At 44.0% G+C, this 20,230-nt stretch overlaps 1 protein-coding gene across 2 annotated transcripts in view; it reads left to right on the top strand.

Annotated features, from left to right (window-relative positions):
• FRMD1 (FERM domain containing 1) overlaps positions 1-17,297 on the top strand; it is a 59,886-nt gene extending 42,589 nt beyond the window's left edge. For both annotated transcript variants that reach the window (XM_035108533.2, XM_060272825.1), the window contains 9 exons: positions 702-888; positions 3,786-3,941; positions 6,763-6,828; positions 7,019-7,087; positions 7,273-7,447; positions 8,880-9,215; positions 9,352-9,468; positions 10,614-10,693; positions 13,845-17,297. In XM_035108533.2, coding sequence (XP_034964424.1) covers positions 702-888; positions 3,786-3,941; positions 6,763-6,828; positions 7,019-7,087; positions 7,273-7,447; positions 8,880-9,215; positions 9,352-9,468; positions 10,614-10,693; positions 13,845-14,132 — 1,474 coding nt within the window. In that variant the 3' untranslated portion in view covers positions 14,133-17,297. The remainder of the gene's footprint in view (positions 1-701; positions 889-3,785; positions 3,942-6,762; positions 6,829-7,018; positions 7,088-7,272; positions 7,448-8,879; positions 9,216-9,351; positions 9,469-10,613; positions 10,694-13,844) is intronic.
• Positions 17,298-20,230: the final 2,933 nt, after the last annotated feature.

The raw sequence follows: 20,230 nt of genomic DNA, 5'->3' as shown, positions 1-20,230 counted from the left end.
CAGCTTGGTTTTGTGATAGTCTCTTTGTCCTCCTTTATAACACACCTGTCAACATGTCATTCAAACCTTAGTCAGCACAAGATTAATATTTCTGCCTCCCTTCATTAAAAGTAGCCCATTTTGTGCTTCGGAGGGAGTAGGGCTGACTCAAGACATTTTGCTGCCTGGGGCAGAACAACAAATACTCTGCCCTGCTGAAGTTAAAGTATTCTGTAGCTGTTCGAGTTATTATGACAGCCCTTTCAACAGAAAACGTTATGATGCATAGTGCGTTTTATGTCTTATGGAGTTTTGTGCTATGCCTTAAGAGGACAATTGTGCCCTGAAAGGTGGCTTATAAATCATTTAACAAATAACATCAAGTAAAATCCCACAAGTAGCTCTCCAAAACACCCCTGGCAGTCAATGTACAATAATGAGCCTTTTAGGACCCCCAAAATCAGCTGCCTGAGGCAGCCGCCCCACTCTGCCTAATGGTAGGGTCGGACCTGAGAGCAAAAGACTTACCTCCTAACAAATCCCACTCAGCCTGAAAGTGGCCTCTAGAACATTACATATTGATTGATGGTGACAAAAATAATGTGCCTCGCATATAGTCTTTTCTATCAGAATGATAATTCTCTGGTAACTGTCTGCAGTGCTTCCTTTTCCTGCTTCCGTTCTTCTTGTTTTCTAAGCCAATGCTGTTCCCTATCCTGCAGTGACAAGGTAGCACGGCATTACTACTACTGCCATCTCCGGGAGCAAGTGTTGAGGTCCCGGTGCACTGACAAAGAAGAAGTCTACTTCTTGCTGGCTGCTTATGGCCTGCAGGTTGATGTGGGGGACTTCCAGGAGAACTTCCACCGAGGGAACTACTTTGAACCTCAGACTTACTTCCCACAGTGGGTGAGTCTTGCATTATGAGAGGGAAGCAAAATCACTAAGGAGTTCCAAGTTGAATGAAAAGTAAATAAGCTTTTCTTTTTTTAAGATCTCTTTCCCCGCCCCCAAATTCCTTCTGTACCTGACTTTGCATGAAAGGCTTAGTGGGTTATCTGAATTCAGCCCATTGCTAACTCATGCTCTGTCTTAATATGTGGGGTTATATCCAGTGATGCATAAATGTAAAGATATTCATGCAAGGAGAATTCTTTATCCCCTACTTACCACTGCAGCCCCTGGGGGTTAGGAGACCCCCAGGAAAAGTCTGGGATGTAAAGTGGGAGGGGGAAAATCAGGTGGAGGCATCTTGCATAAAGCAGGAGACCCCATCTCATTGCAGTTTACCCATTCCACTGATCTTCAGAAAGCTACTGCCTTCAGAGAGGGAGCCACAGTGAGAATTTACCTGGCTCTGCATTAGGTACAACCCACCGTCCTGAGCACTGTGAATGAAAACCCCATTCAGTTGAGATCCATTAGAGGCTGCTGTTGGAGGGAGCAGTTTGCATCAACTCCCCTTGCAATCCGCAGCAATGAGGCTATCACTGTTGTTCCAAGGGACCACCCAATCCTCTGGAGCAGATTTTCAGACTGCAGGGGGAATCAATGAGCATTGCTTTCCCTCCCCACCCTCCACAAGAAGAGCTGAAGTGAGCGTACATCAGAGAGGCAGCTTTTAAGAGGTTGGGCAAGTTGAGACTCCGCACACTGACAAGCTCTCTGTTTGGCATAGAAAGTCCCAGCCAAAACTTTCATCACTCTTGGAATTGCCGTTCTGTGAGGAGTATGGCATGGGTTGTTTTGTAGGTGGAAAAGGGTCTTGGGTCTTTTCTTATCCCTGCAAGCGCTGAAGCTTGTGACCTCGCAGCACCCAAGTCCAAACTGTAGCTCACATATGCAAGTAGACGTGTTGATAGAATTGGCCGCCAGAGATGGAACCTGGCACCCGGTAGGGTGTGTCTCTCCCTGTCCCCAGGGCACTGCAGCGAGCTAATGTACCAAATGCTTCTGGTTCGGTTCCACGGCTCAGGACTGCTGCATCGTGCACAGTGGCAAGATAAGGATGTTGACAAGAGCTGGCAGGCGGGCAGCCTTGTTTTTGGAGCCTGCTTATGAGACCCATGGCACCTGGCTGATGAGGCAGAGTGGAGTTAAGAAAGATCAGGCTTCGTGGCAGCAGGATAATTAAAGTCATGTGAAATCTGACAAAGGGAGATGTGGTACGGCGACCTGAGGGAGCCTCCCTGTAATTAAGGGAATAGAATACATTCAGGCAAGAACATCCCCTTCGAGGGCTTACTGTTCCCTTGTAAAGACTGGGTTTAAGTGCATCTTAAGTGTTGAGTGATATTCAGGAAAGGGAGAAATGAGATATACAACCTAAACTGCAATGAGTTCTTATTACACACAGTTTAGATCAAGCCTGGAAGGAATTTCTCCTGCTTGGGCAAGCCGTCAGTCTTGCACACATAATTTGCATGGTGAGAAGTCTCCCAGTGACTGTAGCAGGTATCAGCTCTGACATCCGCTACAGTCACTTGCTGGTTTTTCAGACCTCTCTCAACGCTGCCACCTGGTGGGGCCCCCCGTTTACCCTGCCTGGTGTTTTCTTCTTCTAAGCAAGAAAACTTAGTTCACTGTGCGTTTCCTATTGCTATACTATTTTGATCTTCTCTGGTCACTTGCTCACAAGGGTTTGTCTACTGCTTGCCTTGGATACTGGCGTACCTTTAATAATAATAACAACAGTAATTTTATTATTTATACCCCACCCATCTGGCTGGTTTTCCCCAGCCACTCTGGGCGGATTCCAGCACATATAAAACATAATGAAATGTCAAACATAACGAAACTTCCAGGGCTGCCTTCAGATGTCTTCTAAAAGTTGTGCATCGAAGTGCAGTTTCTTATCTCACTGTAGCACTGTGAAAGAAGGAGCTCCCCATCACAATTAAAGATATGGATATTCTGTCCTAATTTGGGCTATTAACTTCAGGTGCATATTGCAATATTGACCCGGAGAGTTTGATTCCCTATGAAAATTATTTCTCTAGTGGTTTGGAATGATTAGCACCACTTGGATGGGGAAACAAGGAATGACAGTGTGTTCCTCTTTATCCATTAGTAGGTGTGTAGCAATAATTTTGCAAGATTAAACTTCTCTCATACTGCCTAGGATAGGAAAATTTGCAACAGCTGAAATCCCACTGTTCTGCATTGAATCTTGTAAACCTAGCTGAGGGCCATACTTAAAAGGGCATAGTTAAACTATGGAACTTGCTCCCACAGAAGGCAGTGGTGGCCACTAAACTTGGAAAGCTTTGACAATTAGTCAAAATCATGGAGAACAAGGCTATTGATGTCTACCAGCCATGAAGGCTATGCTCCGCCTTGGAGGCAGTACTGTCTTTGAATACCAGTTGCTTGAAACCATGGGGGGGGGGGAAGTGCTCTCGTCCTCAGGTCTTGCTTGCAGGTTTCCATGGCCACTGAGGGAACAGGATGCTGAAGGAGATGGCCCTTTGGCCCAATCCACCAGCCTATTCTTATGTTCTTAGGTTATGAATACAGTTGTCACAAGTATTAGTAGGGTTTCCCCCTCCCCTTTGTTGTTGCCTTGTAATTAAAGAGGAACACACTGAGAAATTTCCTAGTACACAGTGGCTTAGAGCAGGATTCTTCTTTTTAAGAATATTTAAATGATGCACCATTCAAAGAGCTTCCGATGTGGGTGGGGAGGAGGAGTACCTTCGCCTGAGCCTCACAAACCATGCCGAGGATCTCAGCCATCTTGTCTTGCAGACCTATTTAAGAGAGACTGAGGAAGCTGCTGACGTTGTCTCTTTCCTTTCCCCGTGCAGATTATTGCAAGGCGAGGGAGTGACTATATCCTGAAGCATGCTCCAGAGATGCACCGGGAGCAGCAAGGCCTATCTACGAGGGAAGCCATTCTCAAGTACGTCAAGGAGTCCTGCTCGCTGGAAGATGTGCCTGTCCACTTCTACAGACTGCAGAAGGTGAAACTGGGCAGATTCTTGCTTCAAGCATTGAAATGCTGTGTTTGAAATGCAGTCTTCCTTTCTGAGTTCTTTTCTCAAGCAAACAAGCAAGCAAACAATGTAAATAATGTATGCACGGTGCCTGTGCACAGCCCTCCCCCAACCCAAATCAGTCCAGAGGAAGGGCTAATGTTTAATTAGGATTTTAAAAGAAATCTAATTAAACATAACAGTTGGGATGAAGGCACTTTACCAGGCAGACCCTCTTCACCTTCTCTTTCCCAAAGTCTGCCCTTTTCTCCCACCTGATGCTCCACCCCCTGGCACCTTCGGATCACTCTGGGTGGCCAGACCCAATCCAGGGATGCCTCTACCTGACTCAGATAAAGCCTTATCCCCATCCTGAATCAACCCTGACCCAGCCTACAGTAAAATCTGCAATGATAAGTTGGGCTAGGGGTGTTGGACATAATATTGATTTTATACTGTGGGAACAACTGTGGAAATATAAGATGAATATAAGATTTACGGCATGTTAAGAGAAAACTTCCTGAAGATGCAGCATAGGTGGTATCTGGCACCCAAAAGATTAGCAAAAATGTCAAAATCAATAAAGGGTAACTGTTGGAAATGTAAAACAACAGGAGGAACCTTCTACCACATGTGGTGGTCATGCAGCATAATTAAAAAAAGAACTTTAAAAAGTGTTTAGAAATCTTTTGCTAAAAGCCCAGAAGCACTGTTGCTGGGGTTAATGACAACAGAAGATTCCAATAAAGAGAGAAAATTGTTTCTATATGCTACAACGGCCACCCGTGTACTATTAGCGCAAAAATGGGAAACAGGAAAGTGTCAACCAAAGAAGACTGGCATATTAAACTGTTAGAATATGTGGAGTTAGCAGGGATGACCATTAGAACAATAAACCAAAATGATGAAAGATCTAAAGAGGACTGGATACTATTTATAGATTATATGGAAAAGTATTATACACAAAGCAATTTGCCTAGCAGGATGGTAACATTTTCAGCAGAATAAGAAATAAATGGGACGCGGGTGGCACTGTGGGTTAAATCACTGAGCCTAGGGCTTGCCGATCAGAAGGTCGGCGGTTTGAATCCCTGCAACAGGGTGAGCTCCCGTTGCTCGGCCCCAGCTCCTGCCCACCTAGCAGTTCGAAAGCACGTCAAAGTGCAAGTAGATAAATAGGTACTGCTCCAAACGGGAAGGTAAGCAGCGTTTCCGTGTGCTGCTCTGGTTCACCAGAAGCGGCTTTGTCATGCTGGCCACACGACCTGGAAGCTGTACGCCGGCTCCCTCGGCCAATAATACGAGATGAGTGCCGCAACCCCAGAGTTGGTCATGACTGGACCCTAATGGTTAGGGGTCCCTTTACCTTTACCTTTAAGAAATAAATAAAGTATACAAAAGTGGTTGCGATAGATGGGGTGAACTTAGAAAACACGAGTAAAAGAGGGGTTAAAAGGAACCATGATTGTAAGTCAAGGAATGTTTTCTGATTTTTCTTTGTTGCATCGTTTTGGTTCATGCTTTGTTGATATGTGGAAGGTTATCAGAAAAGCAAAACAACTTATCCACTCCTGCAATTTCTTCCAGTCTAAGCTGTTTGCTGAATGAGACTACGCAAGTACAAGCTTGAAGGGTTATATGGGGCAAGATCTGACACACTTTGTGCCTAAGGATGCCGAAGATCTGAAATAGTCACTTTAATACTTGAATTCCTGTCTGACCTGAAATACTGGTGTGTGAGAGAGAGTGTGTGTGGTTTTGTTTTTTCATATGCTGATAGGAATTTCTTTTTTGTTTCCACTTTATATTATTATTATTATTATTATTATTATTATTATTATTATTATTATTATCAGCATCCATTTCTGTGTAGTAGGGCAAGTGTGGCTAATCAGGGGCCCTTCAAATGTATGCCCACAGCAAACGCTTTACAAATGCATAGGTTTTTGTAGACCATGTAGCTGGGGGAAAGAGAAGCCTGGAACTTTATTTGTACTCTTGCTCATAGGTATGAAGGCCCAAGGAAAAACCAGAAAAAATGGATAGAGAAAAAGCGAGGGAGGGAATGTTTTCGTTTTTCCCTGGGGTGGGGTCAGGGCCGGTTCTAAGACAAGGCTGGGTGGCGCATTGCGCCAGGGCGCCGGGCTGCTGGGGGCGCCATGCTGCTGCACCCACGGCAGCCACTGCGCCCGCCAGACAGCCGCGCTTCGCCCGCTTCGGTCCTTTCCCGGCAGCGGCGGCAGAGCTGCCTCTGCCAAGGGGCGGCAGGGAAGAGGAACAGGGCAAACCTTCCGTCGGGGTGGCAGCTAGGGCTCCCTGGACTGCAGCCCCGCTCCACCGCTTCAGCCGAGCAGGCGGAGGCGGAGCACAGCTGGCAGCATCCCTACCTGTCACGCCGCACCCTCCTGCTGCCCGCTGTGCCTGGCCCTGCCCAGCGGAGTGCGAGGGGCGCTGGAGGGATCATCGCACCACGGCACCCAATATACTTAAGACGGCCCTGGGTGGGGTGGTGGTTTTAGGCCTTCAAATCCCTACACTTGGACATGGTTTGGTTTAGTGTGACCTGCAAATAGATCATAGGGTGTTTCAGTGGTCTGCCTAAAGGCACGCATGAAGGGTGGCAAGATCCATCTCATGCAAGAAATGGATGTAGTTTATACAGGTGATCCTGGTCACAGCTTGTATATCAGCGCAGCATCAGTTTCAGGAGTAGTCCAGGCTACAGTCCTGTTCTGGTAGCCTACTAGCCTCCCTGACTATCACCAAAGCAAAGTCAGTCTTTTCACCTTGCACCTTTGTGTCTTCCCAGGACAAGAAGGAGGATCGCCCAACCATCATTTTGGGCCTGACTCTTAAAGGGATGCACATCTATCAGGTAAGAAGTTCAAAGATTTTAAATCTGGCATTAACACCCCGCTCTCTCTGTCTCTCTCACACACAGTTCCTCTGCCAGCACTTCCAACTTCTTCCTGTGTCCTAGACTTTATAAATTAGATTATTGCTCCTGTGCATCTCACAATGTCATTTTCTTTTTCTTTTTTTGACATTTGTTTGCATTCTTGTAGGAGGTGAACCATGTTCGCCAGCTGCTCTATGACTTCCCCTGGTCACACATTGGGAAACTAGCATTTCTGGTGAGTGTTGCAGAATGTGACAATGTTATTTGGATTACTCGCCATTTGAATCACATTATTTCTTAAAGGCTCAGGGCTGGCAAATGCATAATAGGGTTTGGGGTTTTTTTTATATATAAAGAGATAATAAAACGTGCAATCCTATTTACCAAGAGCACTTTCCTTTTCCCCTCTCTGTAATTTAGGGGAAAAAGTTTGTAATCCAGCCTGATGGTTTGCCTTCAGCCCGGAAGCTAGTTTACTACACAGGGTGCCCTTTCCGGTCTCGGCATTTGCTCCAGCTGCTCAGCAACAGCCACCGTGTGTTTCTTAACATCCAACCCATACTTAAGCAGATCCAGATGATGGAAGATGCAGAAGGTAAGTGAGGGTGAGGGTTTGCATCTGAGAAGGGCCAAGGCCTCTAGCAAACACAGGGCAGGTGCAAAGACATTGGTTTTCACAAAAGCTTAAAGATATTTGGCAAGGTCAGAAAGTTGTGTTGAGTCCTTGTTCAAAAGGTGTGAGGCAGGCAGGGCCAACATCTGTGGCTACCATGATCGGACACCTTCCAAGGCCCACACTCTGCATGAGGTCCAGCACTGAAGGCCTCTTGGTTGCTGTTGCTTACCAGCACCACTGGGCTGTTTGCCTCCCTTTGGCCCAGATGTGATGTGTGAGCAGATGAGAGTGAAGGAGGAGGAACTGCTGGCAACTGTTTGCTGACTGGTGGCCTGCTCGCTCAAGACAGAGACAGTCGTGGTGGGGAAGAGGAGGTCATGTATGCGGTCTGTAGGGTTCCCAACAACCTGGCACTGATGTCATGCCACCCTTCAAAGGCATGGCCTTTTTGCTAAAATCCACTGTGCAAGGAGGACGTGGGTCCAGTCTCCCTTGCATTCTAACCTCAGTTGTTACAGAAGAACTTAACGCCCTGTTTTTGAAGGCACCTGGGACCCTTCCAGTCCTTTAAGCATGACAATTAAAAAAATTATTTAGCTAGCTTGCATCATTCCAAATTTCAGCAAGATTTTTAAAAGTCATAAAACAGATTATTTCAGAACTCTAAAAGAAATATTAAAAATCCTTGTTTAACTACCAGTAAGGTGTGTCAATTAAAAATGGCAAATGGACAGAGTTGAAGGTTTTGAAAGTTTTGTTATAATCAGGTCACATGGAAATGTAATGAATGGGTGGATTACCAAGACTACAAGATATTCACATCAATCTTGGCCAACCACCCAAAAACCTTCTTATCCAAGTTAATAGCCCCAGACCAAACCGGCTTCGTCCCTCGTCGCAACATCACAGACCCCATCAGGAAACTACTGAACCTAATCGAACACAGCAAGGCAACTAAACTCCCACTGGAAATTATGTCCCTAGACATCCTCAAAGCTTTTGATTGCTTAGAGTGGAAATACCTATTAGCAGTGTTAACTAGCATGAAATTTGGCCCCAATTTCCTGCAAACCCTCAAACAAATATGAATGGGTGGATTAATGAACGAGAAACCACTATAGCCATTTTGTCTCCATGGCCCTTCCTTTTGCTTAACTTCCGGGTAAGAGTGATGGTTGCTGGATAGATTGTGAGGGCCACTCCCAAGAGCACTTGCTCCATGCAGAGACTCAGGTGGTGTTGAGCCTCCCACCACATGTGCTAGTCTGACCAGTGAAGTGCTTCCTTCCACCATAATTATTATTAAATATTTGTATGCAGTGTTGTCATGTGATCAGGCCAGCACAGGTGGCAAGAGACTTAAGTTTCTCTTTTTCCAAACTTTTCTTTCCACCCTACTCACTTGTTGCAGAGAAGAAACGATATCGGGAATCCTACATCAGCGACACGTTGGAGATGGACCTTGACCCATCCGACAAGCATTCACACGGCAGTGGAAGCAGCAGAGGAAGTGAGAAGAACAACCGTCTGTCTCGGCAGTCGACCGACAGCCATGGCAGCTCTCACACGTCGGGCATTGAGGCCGACTCAAGGCATCGGATTTCGGTGGAGATGTCGGTGGACGAGCCCTTTGGGATCGATCGGGTTCATCGGAAGGAGAAGTCCTGCAGCTCAAACATCAGCCGTGGAAGCTCTGGCATTGATAGCGGTGGCAAAGAGAGAGCCGAAGAGGACTCTCAGGATGATGGTAAGGCTTGGGGGAAATGGCCAGCAGGTATTTCTCTTCTGTGGAAACAAAATTAAGAGCAGTGGTGGGTAGGATGAATGGGCGAGCAGGTGACTTTAGAAGAAGATATATCACTGTTCTCTCTCATAATTTCCAGAAGTTGAATTGACAGTGGACGAGTCGGAAGAGGTGACTGTGGATGAGCCTCAGTTAGAGGACGTCATACATGGAAAACCTGTAGATGCGCTTGCAAAAGGTGGTGTTTGCTGCCAGGGTGAGCTGATATTCATGCAACTCTTTGAAATTTGTCAGTGTTGCATCCTGCTTCACCGTGTTTTAAGTTTCTGACTTGCATAAAATATCCCAGTGTGACATTTCTTTTACTAAATTTGAAGAAATCTTTTTGTGGGGTGAAGGGGTGTGTGGAACATGGGAAAGTATTTCAGGGTATCATCATTTAAGAAAGTCATAGGAGCACAAAAATGTGGAGACTGAAAGCCACAAAGAATTGTGAAATAAGCAGAGTTCCTTCAAGCACTGGAATTCCCAATTTCCTGTGTGAAGCTTTAGCTAAATATACATGTCCCCACTATGACTTTTTTTTGTAACAATGAGAGCTAGGAACTTGTTTGAACCAAATATCTCTGCAAGTGATAACCTACTGTCATATATAGAATCCTTAAACTTGCATCTTGTTGCTGTCTCCCTAAGATGCTTAAGAAAATAATTTGAATAATCTATTAACATCTGCTGGTACAAAAGGTGGACAATTTCAACTGTTGGCCATGGATAGGACTGGGTGCAGTAACTGATGAATTTAACACTCTATGTTATATACAGAATCTTAAAATAAGCCAGGAGTAAGGAATATTTTGAGGAAGAAAGAGAGAAGCAGCAGATACCCACTATTGATGCCTTTCAAATTCAAGGAATTTGCAACCTGAGGATTCTCCTTCTGACGCTTCTGCCATATTACATTTCTCAATATACGGAGCCAGCTTGGACAATCCTTTCATTCACTTACACTAGCCACTAGCCATGTTTAAACCAGGAAATCTTTAGTCAATCATAATTTATGGTTTTATGCCATAGAAAATGATGTCGACCAGGAACAAGCCAGGGCAATAAACCCACTTCAAACCATGGTTTGATAGCCAGGCTTTTTCTGAAACTAGCAGCCGTAGTTTCCCAATTCAGTTGAAATGGAAAGCCATGGCTAATTAAAGCCTCCCTGGTTTAATTGCAGCTCATATCCAATGAAAGAGCATGGGCAAAAAACTTGTGCATATATCATGGCTTAATAAGCTGAGATATGATCAAGTGAACATGACCAATATCTCTATAAGCTTTGATCAACATTTTTGTTTTCAGTTTGAATCTTATCCTTTTTATTTTGTCTCTCTCTTCCCACCCCAACAGGCACGAATCCAAACCATCTTTCAGTAGTGCAAGTCACGTTAATAAAGGTCAGAGACCAGAGTGTGGAATCACTTCACCAGGTAAGATGTTGGCTGGTGTGGGAAGGGTGTAGCTCAGTGGCAGAGCAGCTGCAAGGTCGCAGTTTCAATCCACAGCATCTCCTGCTAGGAAACGGAGCAGCCACTGTCCATCAATATAGGCAATAATGAGCTGGATGAATCAATGAGCTAGATCAGGCATCCCCAAACTTCGGCCCTCCAGATGTTTTGGACTACAATTCCAACCACTGGTCCTGTTAGCTAGGGATCATGGGAGTTGTAGGCCAAAACATCTGGAGGGCTGCAGTTTGGGGGTGCCTGAGCTAGATAGTTTAAGGCAGGTTGCTATGAGCCATAACAAACTCTTGTCTCATTTACACTCTGTAATAAGAAATTTGGCAAATATCATATGCCACATTAGGATGAGTTCTGGGTTTAAACTCCCAGGACGTTTTCTTTTGAAGCATTTATTTCTAAGCTTAAAAGATAGCATCAATCACTTGGGAAACTGGATCCAACTCAAAATAAAGAATGCACAGGGTTGGGTTTAGCTCATGGATTTTGTTTCTAGTAGTGTAATCAAATGCTGTTTCTTAAGCAACCACAGTCTGGTCTGTAAAGAATACTATCTTTACATTTTAATGTTAATGTTTCTATGTTCCAAATGTGGTTGCCATCATCAGGAAAGGGGGGAAAGACCCCTTGACTGTAGCCTTCAGCATTGTGGGACCGCTGTTTATTCTCGGTCTGTGGTTAGTGCACAAATTGCTCCGCTAAGAATGTATCTAACGTTCCGTTAGATACAGGAAAGATCTGAAAGTAGAATCAGACTCACTCTGTCAACAGCACCAGAAGAAGCCTAGCTTGAATTAATTCAGTAGACTTCGCCATAATCCAGGGTGCTCAACAAGGTGGTTTATACATCTAAAACCGAGAAAGCCTGCAGGGCTGATTCTGATTAACTAGTGGGCACAACCCAGCCAGAGTTATGCACTTTTAAGTCTTATTTCAGTAGGAGAGTTAAGCATGTGATTAAGGGCTGCAGTCTAAAAGCATTTACTTGGAAATATAACCCACTGAATTCAGTGTGTAGGATGAGGCTGGTATACATCACAAGCTGAGTCTTAAAAGTGCCCATGAAAATTCACCAAGATTTTAGTGCAAATTTCTCTTAACAAACATGCTGCATTTTGTTTGCCGTTTTCACTAATACATTCGATTTATGCACATCCCTGTGATTATATACATTTTTTGTAAACATTGCAAAATTCAGACAAGTATGAATTCTGGGAGGATTGCTGTGCTTTGGTTCTCCTATTGTTTCAGAAAGTGTGAATTTGATAGATTTGCCTTTAAGGGCAAACAGAATGGAAACTCTTCCCCGTCCCTTTTCCTGACGATTGGTTGTGTTGGCAGGGTTAGAGTGCCAACAACATTTGGAGAGCCACAGGTTCTCTAGAAAGGTTCCAGCGAGGTAGTCATGCTAATCTGTTGTAGTAGAAACAAAGAAATGTCTGACAACACCTGTAAAGACTATGAAAATTATTGTGGCACAGAGCCCTCAGTTAAATGCATGAAGCATTGTATATATAATAGATACGCACACTCACATGTGTCCACACAGAAGGGAGGCAGAAAGACTAGCTATCAAAAAAAAGAGTAGCAACAAATGCAAACTGTCCCAAGTCCATCACATTTGTGCACGGGGACAGATTAAAGACTTCTCTATCCTGTTCCTGTGCAGATTTTTTAGGGTAATTCCAGAAAATCCTTTAAATAGCTGCAGAAACCATTGGAAATCAAATAAAAGTTACAAGGTGGTCCAAGGGCTGCTTTAAAAAAATGCTCAGGGAAGTACGTTGCTTCCTGTATAATTGAATATACACTGTGGTGATGGTAGCAGTCATCCTTTTTTCACACCATGCCCCTTCATACATACCATTTTAGGTACGTAATTTTATCCACTTCTGTCAAAAAGGAGGGAAAGTTATCGCTGTTCTTTTATTTTTCTGAGAGGGCGAGGGAGAGAAATTAATCTGGATTGGGCAGCCTAGAAGCCCCCTTGGTCCAAAATGGGCTGTTTCCCAAAGCACTAAATCAAAGTATGCACACCCATATCATACATATAACATTCAGGTTAACAGGGATTCTATTGTGTGCTACAACTTCTAGTCTTAATAGCTAAATGGACCTTCTATACTCAGAGGCTTCCTATCTCTGAATACCAGATATTGCCCACTTTCCCCTCTTATGGGGCAGCATAAATGCCCCCCCCAACCCATTTCTCCTCACATCCTGTGAGGTAGGTTATAATGAGAGAGAATGAGTGGCCAAAGGTCAACCTGTCAGTTTCAGAGCTGAGTGGGGATTTGAACCCATATCTCCTCAGTCAGCCTAGTCCAACAGTCTGTAATCAAAACACCACAATGGCTCCTTGCTCCTCTGGATGGCCACTGAAAATAACAGAGTGCTGGATAAGAGGGATCTTTCGTCTGACCCAGGAAAGCACTTCCTATTGCCTTTCTATTTCACTACATCCTCGGGGATAAGAACTTGTCAGAAATTTAAGTTATTCATAAGTTTTGGAGTTCTTCCTCCTATACCACTTCCATGTGGCTTATTTTCCTTCCTTCCTTCCTTCCTTCCTTCCTTCCTTCCTTCCTTCCTTCCTTCCTTCCTTCCTTCGCCTCTCATGCAGTAAAGTCCATCCCATGAAACTTTAATTTTCAGTAGATCTCCACAAGAACATGGTAACCTCGACTCATGCTGACATTGAAGGACCAATCAAAATATAGTGATTCTAAAAGGAAGACAAATTAATCTTCTGCTTACCATGATCAAACCTTTTAACTATAAGAAGCAACATCCCTCTTGGCTCTCCCCTCCTTTTTCCAACCTAGACAAGCACCGTTGTTTCAGCCAAACTCTTCCCTTCCAACACTCAGTTCATTGTACATGCCAGGGGGACACTGTGTTCTGAAGCTCAGAATCTAGGCGTTAATAGTTGAATGACTTCACAATTCCATAATGCTTCACAGCTTCTTCATTAAGACAATTTTCCTTAAAGAGAATGAGAGGAATGTTAACAATTTGAGACGAGATGGGAGCTTGCACGCATGCAATCTTTTTCTTTTGTCTTGCTTGTTTGTTTTAAAGTTGTTTGCTTTAATATATGCTTGTCTTAAACTGGCAGCTTGCACAGCCCAAAGCTATGAAGTGCCTGGACCAGCACAGCCATAGTCTAGATGACATCCGCCTTCACAAGTGTCTTCATCCTCCACTAAGTGCCACATTATCTTCAGATACCTCACACAGCTATACGTTTGGTTGCGCCTTAGAGGATAAGCTGGCCAGCTATGGATGTGTTTATTCAACAGCCGACTGCAAAACCAAGTCTGCCCTCTATGGGAAGAGGTCCATGAACTGCCTGTCTCTGGATCTCTTGGGGGAAGATCAGCTCCCAGAGGAATTTGTGGTGTAGACACACTGGAGAAGCTTTTGGACCCTCTTGCCAAAGGTCACCTACAAAAAAAAGAAAAAGGAAAAAAGGAGTGACTGCTGTTCTGATGGGAAATGGATACTGATTTTACCTCATCGTGTGGGATCCTCTCCTTATTGTTGCCCTCTCTGGTTTGTCATTGTTGTTTAATCCAGCACATCTAATCAAACTGCAGGTTAATAATTAAAGCATAGCATTTAAAATGCTATGATTCCAGACTGGATAATTGAGGAACGCTTCGGGATAATTGTTCAGGAACAATTTTCTTACTGAAAACAAAAAATGAAAACCAGCAGTGGGCCAAAAACTGAACATATTCTCAGGACCTGGAAATATTTGTCTCCTGTTTTCCAAACTCTGGTCCAATTTTCACCACTTTTTTCTTCACACTGCTTCAGTATGTATAATCCTTAGGGACATTGTTTTCCTAAAATGTGTCTCCATCAACTGCCTGCCATGCTGAAGCCTCTACTGCCATTTGGCACCATAAGGAGCAGAATCTTGTCTTCTGTTAAATGCAGTTTTCCTCTCCCAGACATGCCACTTGTCAAGTAGTGGTATTGGAAAGAGTCAGATATCATATCTGAAACATATCTGTGACACATGCCCCTCCAACTGTTTCTCACAGAAAGAGAGGGGCAGCCCCAGAGGAGAGGCAAAATCTCAAAGCACTACCTCAAAATGTAAATTTGCCCAACACGTTTGTATAAAAAAAAACCCTCTTATGCCTTCATCTAGTAAAGGACCATAGGAGCTTTGCTGGATCAAGGTGAATGTTCTTTGCCCAAACATGTATATTTACTCACATTCATCGGACATATTTATATCACCAATAAATCTTTTGGAGGGTGTAATGTCACTTCAAGGCTATGCCTTTCCTTATTTCTTTTGCAACCATTTCTTGGGAACTGCCTGGTTAGCCCACTGTACATCATCCTTGGGGACAAGTAGCATTGGTACAGTATTGCTCACAGGGTGCTGAATTGTGCCACAAAACAACAGTGTGAAAAATGGAGGCAAGATGTCCACACGATTTGTGGAAATGGCATAGAGGTCATTGATCAGTAAATTCTGTAGGGACAGGAATTTCCCAGAATTGTACAGGCATGGTTGAAGTTCCCATGCAGGTCCATGTTCATATGCAGGGCACAGACACTGAGACATAGGTCAGCTTAAACTCTGGGTGGTTTTGTATGAAAGGAAAGAAATAGTTGGGCCCATTTGATGGAGTGCCAACAAGTGCTGAGTAATGAAGACCTTCTCAGTCAAGTGATAAGGGGGGTGGGGTACAATTTTGCATGGTGTGGAAAAAGTGGAGTGTGAGACGTTCTTCTCCTTGTCTCAATAACTAGAACCCGGCCAATGAAGCTGGATGTTTGGAAATGTAGAGAAGACCCAAGGAGGCGCACACAGTTATATTCAACTAGGGCTGGCCACCAACTTGCATGGCTTTAAAGGGGGATGAGGCAGCTACTTGCCATGATGGCTATGTACCTACCTCCACTGTCGGAGGCACTATGCCTCTGACTACTGGTTTCTGGGAATCACAAGTGGGAAGAGCTGTGCTGCATTTAACCTGCTTGCAGGCTTCCCACAGGCATCTGTGTTAGAACTGACTGCTGAACAAGATGGCAAGGCTTTTCTTACATTCTCATGTGCTGAAGATTTCTAGGCTCACCTTTTGCCTGCTTCAGGGTAGCATTACATTCTGTCAAATGTAAGAATCGGGGGATGTGATTAAGACAATGTGCATTAGCCTAATGGCCTTCTGTTTGGCAAGAGCACGTTGGATTTTCCCACCCCATTTCTGTGGAATGGCTTTTTCTGGACTAGCAATTGTCAGCAAAGGAAACTAAAGGTTAAAAAAAAAGTTTCCACAAAATTATAGGGCTAGAAAGACTAGTGAGATCCCAATTTGGTGCTGTTGATCCTTTTGCACACATTTAATGATCAGGAATAGGAAGGGCAGTGAAGAGGAGATGGAAAGGCTGCTGCTATAGCAGTTTCTACTCTCCTCTCATGTAAACTCTCTCTTCAGGAGAGGTGTGAAATCAGTTTCAGATCCTGGACACTTCCCAGTAAGAAGTTCCCTTGCAGGAGCCTGATGGGAATGAATGGAAGCTGCTCTCCTGCAGAGTTTGTGCAAGAGAATGTCTCAGTAGATTGTGGCCTCTGTCACCTCCTTCTGGTCTGACATCTCCTGACCCTAGTGAGCCAATGCCCTGCAGGCATTTTTAGACCAGCAATACTTATTGTTGGTACTGTATTGAGAAATTATTGCTTAAAAAGAAGAAGTTAACTTTCCATAGTTCACATATGAAGAATTGGTGCCAATCCCTTGAATTAGTCCATTAGTCCATTGCCCATTGTTCATAGATTCTCTCTACTTTGTATTTCTGTCTGTATAATCATATTTATTTGTAGTGAGCAAAAATGGGGGAGGGAACAGCAGACTTTCAAATATCTTGTCTTGATTCCTTGAAAGAGATGAGATGGAAATGAAGGAGTACCCAAATTGTGCTCAGGGTGTGAGGACCAGTTCTCATGGGGAGCCAGCTGCCAAATTTAAGCTCTTTCCTATTCCATCGCATCATAGTTTAACTCCCCTCATTAAGGCCCACTGATTATTTCAAATGGGGAGAGCCCAACATGAAACAATAGAATGGAAAGTGCCTAAACTGGGCATGATCACAGCTGGGTCCCTTCTTACCTTCCGAGGGGATTGCACCCCCCTTTTTTTCTTCCATCTGCTGAAAAGGTAACATGAGAACCATTCCCCCTGTCTTGAAACCTCTTCAGCCACTATGATGGCTGTGCAGCCCCCTTTTGGTTCATGTAAACTTATGAGTTCTGATATATATGTATTGATTTTAATCTTGAGGTTCTGTTTCATGTTTAGCTTAGCTGCGGTATGCGATTAAAGAAAAGGGCCTTTTAATCTGCTGAAGATATGGAAACCAGCTGTCAATATTTGTTCAGCTGTAAGTTACTTGTTGCAGCCTCTCTGGTTTTTAATGGTCAATGTTCCTCCTTTCCATGAAAGGAAAACTTTTGTATTTTTTTGGGGGGGACTTGCACACAGATGGATCCAACTAACTCCCACTCGTATATATACACACATATAATAAAAGCTTGCTAGAAAAGCAACATTGAGTGTGTGCTACTTGAGTGTGGAAGAGAAATGTGAAAATGGCCACCTCAGAGAGAGAGAGAGGGAAATAAAGTATTTGCCAACACTATTCTTCCTCATAGCTTTTATGTCACTACTCCTATTGCCAATATAAGCCACTCTTGGCAAGCCCAAAGGCACAGTGTGAATACGTAAAACCAGTGAACATCTTTATAAGTTTTGGGCAGCAATGAGATTTTGCGTTTGAAGACTTAAGTATGTCTGAGGGGTTTTGGAGACTGCAAGTTATTCTAGTTAGGGAAATGCTTTTCAATAGCCAGTGAATGTGTGCTTGCTTCACCAGGGCTGGTGGCACATTGGATGTAGAATTGGGTAACGTGCCCTCTGATGCCACCCCGCTCCTAAATGTTGAGGCCTTATTTCCTGAATATTCTTAGAGCACCTCCAAGTGGCCATAATTTGAAGGATCAGGTAGAGTGTTATTTAAGTGATTCCACTCTTAAAATCAAGACTCAGGGGTTTCCAACTCTGCCAGTCAACAATCACCATCCTTTTCCAATATAACCCTTTCCCCAGAATGCTGTTGGCTCTCTCATTTGTCCATTAGCACAGAGAACTGCTAACTGCATGTCCTCTTAAACAGAAAAGGCTTGTGTAGGGAGCAGTGGGTTATACTTGTGAACTGGGATAGCATCATGGCAAAGAGACTTGAGTTATGAATCTGGAAGCCTTGGGTTCAAATGTTGACTCTGTCATGCACTCCTTAGGTGACATTAAGCAAGTTACTATTTCTCAGTCTCCGTGATAGGGAAGATTTTTATACTGCCTTCCCTTACCAGGTTGTTGTAAGAAGTACGACTAGAACATGCATGTGAAATGCTTTAAGCACTATGCTGGGGTGTGGAACCTGTGGTCCTCCAGATGTTGTTGGACTATGACTCCCATCAGCCCTGAACATCTGGAGGGCCACAGGATCCCTACCTCTGTACAAAAGATCAGTATTACTATTACATTGTCACGTGTGACTAATGCTTGTGACAGCTAGGATTTGACTATAGTTTCGTGGAACATGCAAGTTGCATAGTTAATTTATTCAGTGCGTCATTTGTCTTCCAAAATATAATACTTTTCACAACAATCTTGTGGATTTGGTGTCTGAGTGGCAGTTTTTTGCCCAAGGCTGGCAGTGCACTGTAGGGGTTTGAACTGAACCTGCTTTCCATTTGCAAGCCAAATAAATTATGACAGTGGTCACCAGCCTTTTAAGGCCTATGGGTACATTTGAAGAGCACTTTACCATCTTTGCTATTCTTTGGCACATCCATTTCCTGCCATCCTTTGAGCACCTAAGAGGTTAATGAGCCGTTGCACATTTTATTGAAGTTTTTGGCTTCCATCTTTTAACTGGAGATGGTGGGGATTGAATCAGGGGGCCTCCTGCAAGCAAGGCATGTGTTCAACCTCTGATGTTCAGTCCATCACCCAGAATCCATTAGCAATTTCAGAGCCATTATCACAACATAAAACTGATGAGCCACAGCAGCTGGACAGTGTTTGTTCCGCCCCCCCCCCCGGTCTTTAGACCTTTAATAGGATTAATAGCGGTAACACGGTTTCATTTATTTAATGTGGCAGAGTACATGCTGTACATTTGAAGCATACGGCTTCCTCCAAAGAATTATGGGAGATGTAGTTTACCTCCCACAGAACTACAATTCCCAGCATTATCTGCAGGAATCCCCGCAACCCTGTCAGTACACATGGGCACTGCCATGATCACAGAAGTGACTTCAAGTTGTATCTGAGTGCAACACATTTACACATTACAGTCATACCTCGGTTTAAGTACGCCTCGGTTTGAGTATTTTCAGTTTAAGTACTCCGTGGACCTGTCTGGAACGGATCAATCCACTTTCCATTACTTTCAATGGGAAAGTTCACTTCAGGTTAAGTACGTTTCAGGTTAAGTACAGACTTTCGGAACCAATTGTGTTTGTAAACCGAGGTACCACTGTAATAGGAATTTTTTCCAAAGCGAGTTGCATTTCAAGGGGTGGGATGCATGGCCCTTTCTTGACAGTAGAGGGCACTAGAGGAGTTATGTAGCACATCCTGTCAGCCAAAAGAATGGGGGAACTGTTCATTAGTCAGTTCTGAGCATCAACATGACAAGTTGTCCAATGCAGTATTGTTTTCGAAGGTTATTTGGTGGCTTATTTCTTATTAGCCATTTTAGATAGACTAGCAGATGGAATTAAACTTTGGAATTACCGTAGGCATAGTTACAGTGCACAAAGGTTTTACACAACTGCAGTTAGAATGTAAACATGGGAAGTGGTGTAGAGCCATACAGTTTTGTTCAAAAATCACACACACACACACACACACACACACACACACACAAACAAACAAACAGAGTGATCTGCCATTACAATGTATCCTTCCTAACTGCCACAATGACCTTTTGGTTGTACCATCAAGAATACAATCTGTTGTTCTGGCTGGGCTGCAACTGCACAAGTAAACACAACAGGAATTGTCTAGAATCCACCATGGGCCTGTCCTGGATCCAAAAATTCCTTGGGGCACAGCATATCCCTCAGCACACATGCACAGAAGCATTACCCCTTGTGCCAATCTGTGCAGAGACTCTCCTTACCAATGTGGCATGATAGCACCATTTCTTGCTGGTACAGGGATTCGCTGAACATATGTAGCAAAGTGGGAGACAGGCAAGACACACCGGAGGGTGTTGAGGAGCCACACCCTCAGGCTTTGCATTTCAAATAGGGCTGGCACATGTTTTAGAGGTGTCTGCTGGAACAAATTAGATTCGTGAAAGACAAAAGGGAGCATTTCTTGACAACCAGGTATACTTGGTTTATGACACGTGCTGAAATAAGTTGCAGTGATTGTCTCTACAGCTCAGATGATGACAAGACAAATTCAT

Source organism: Zootoca vivipara, chromosome 3 (genome assembly GCF_963506605.1).
Source record: "Zootoca vivipara chromosome 3, rZooViv1.1, whole genome shotgun sequence".
Lineage (NCBI taxonomy): Eukaryota > Metazoa > Chordata > Lepidosauria > Squamata > Lacertidae > Zootoca > Zootoca vivipara.
This window is presented reverse-complemented; position numbering and strand designations above follow the sequence as displayed.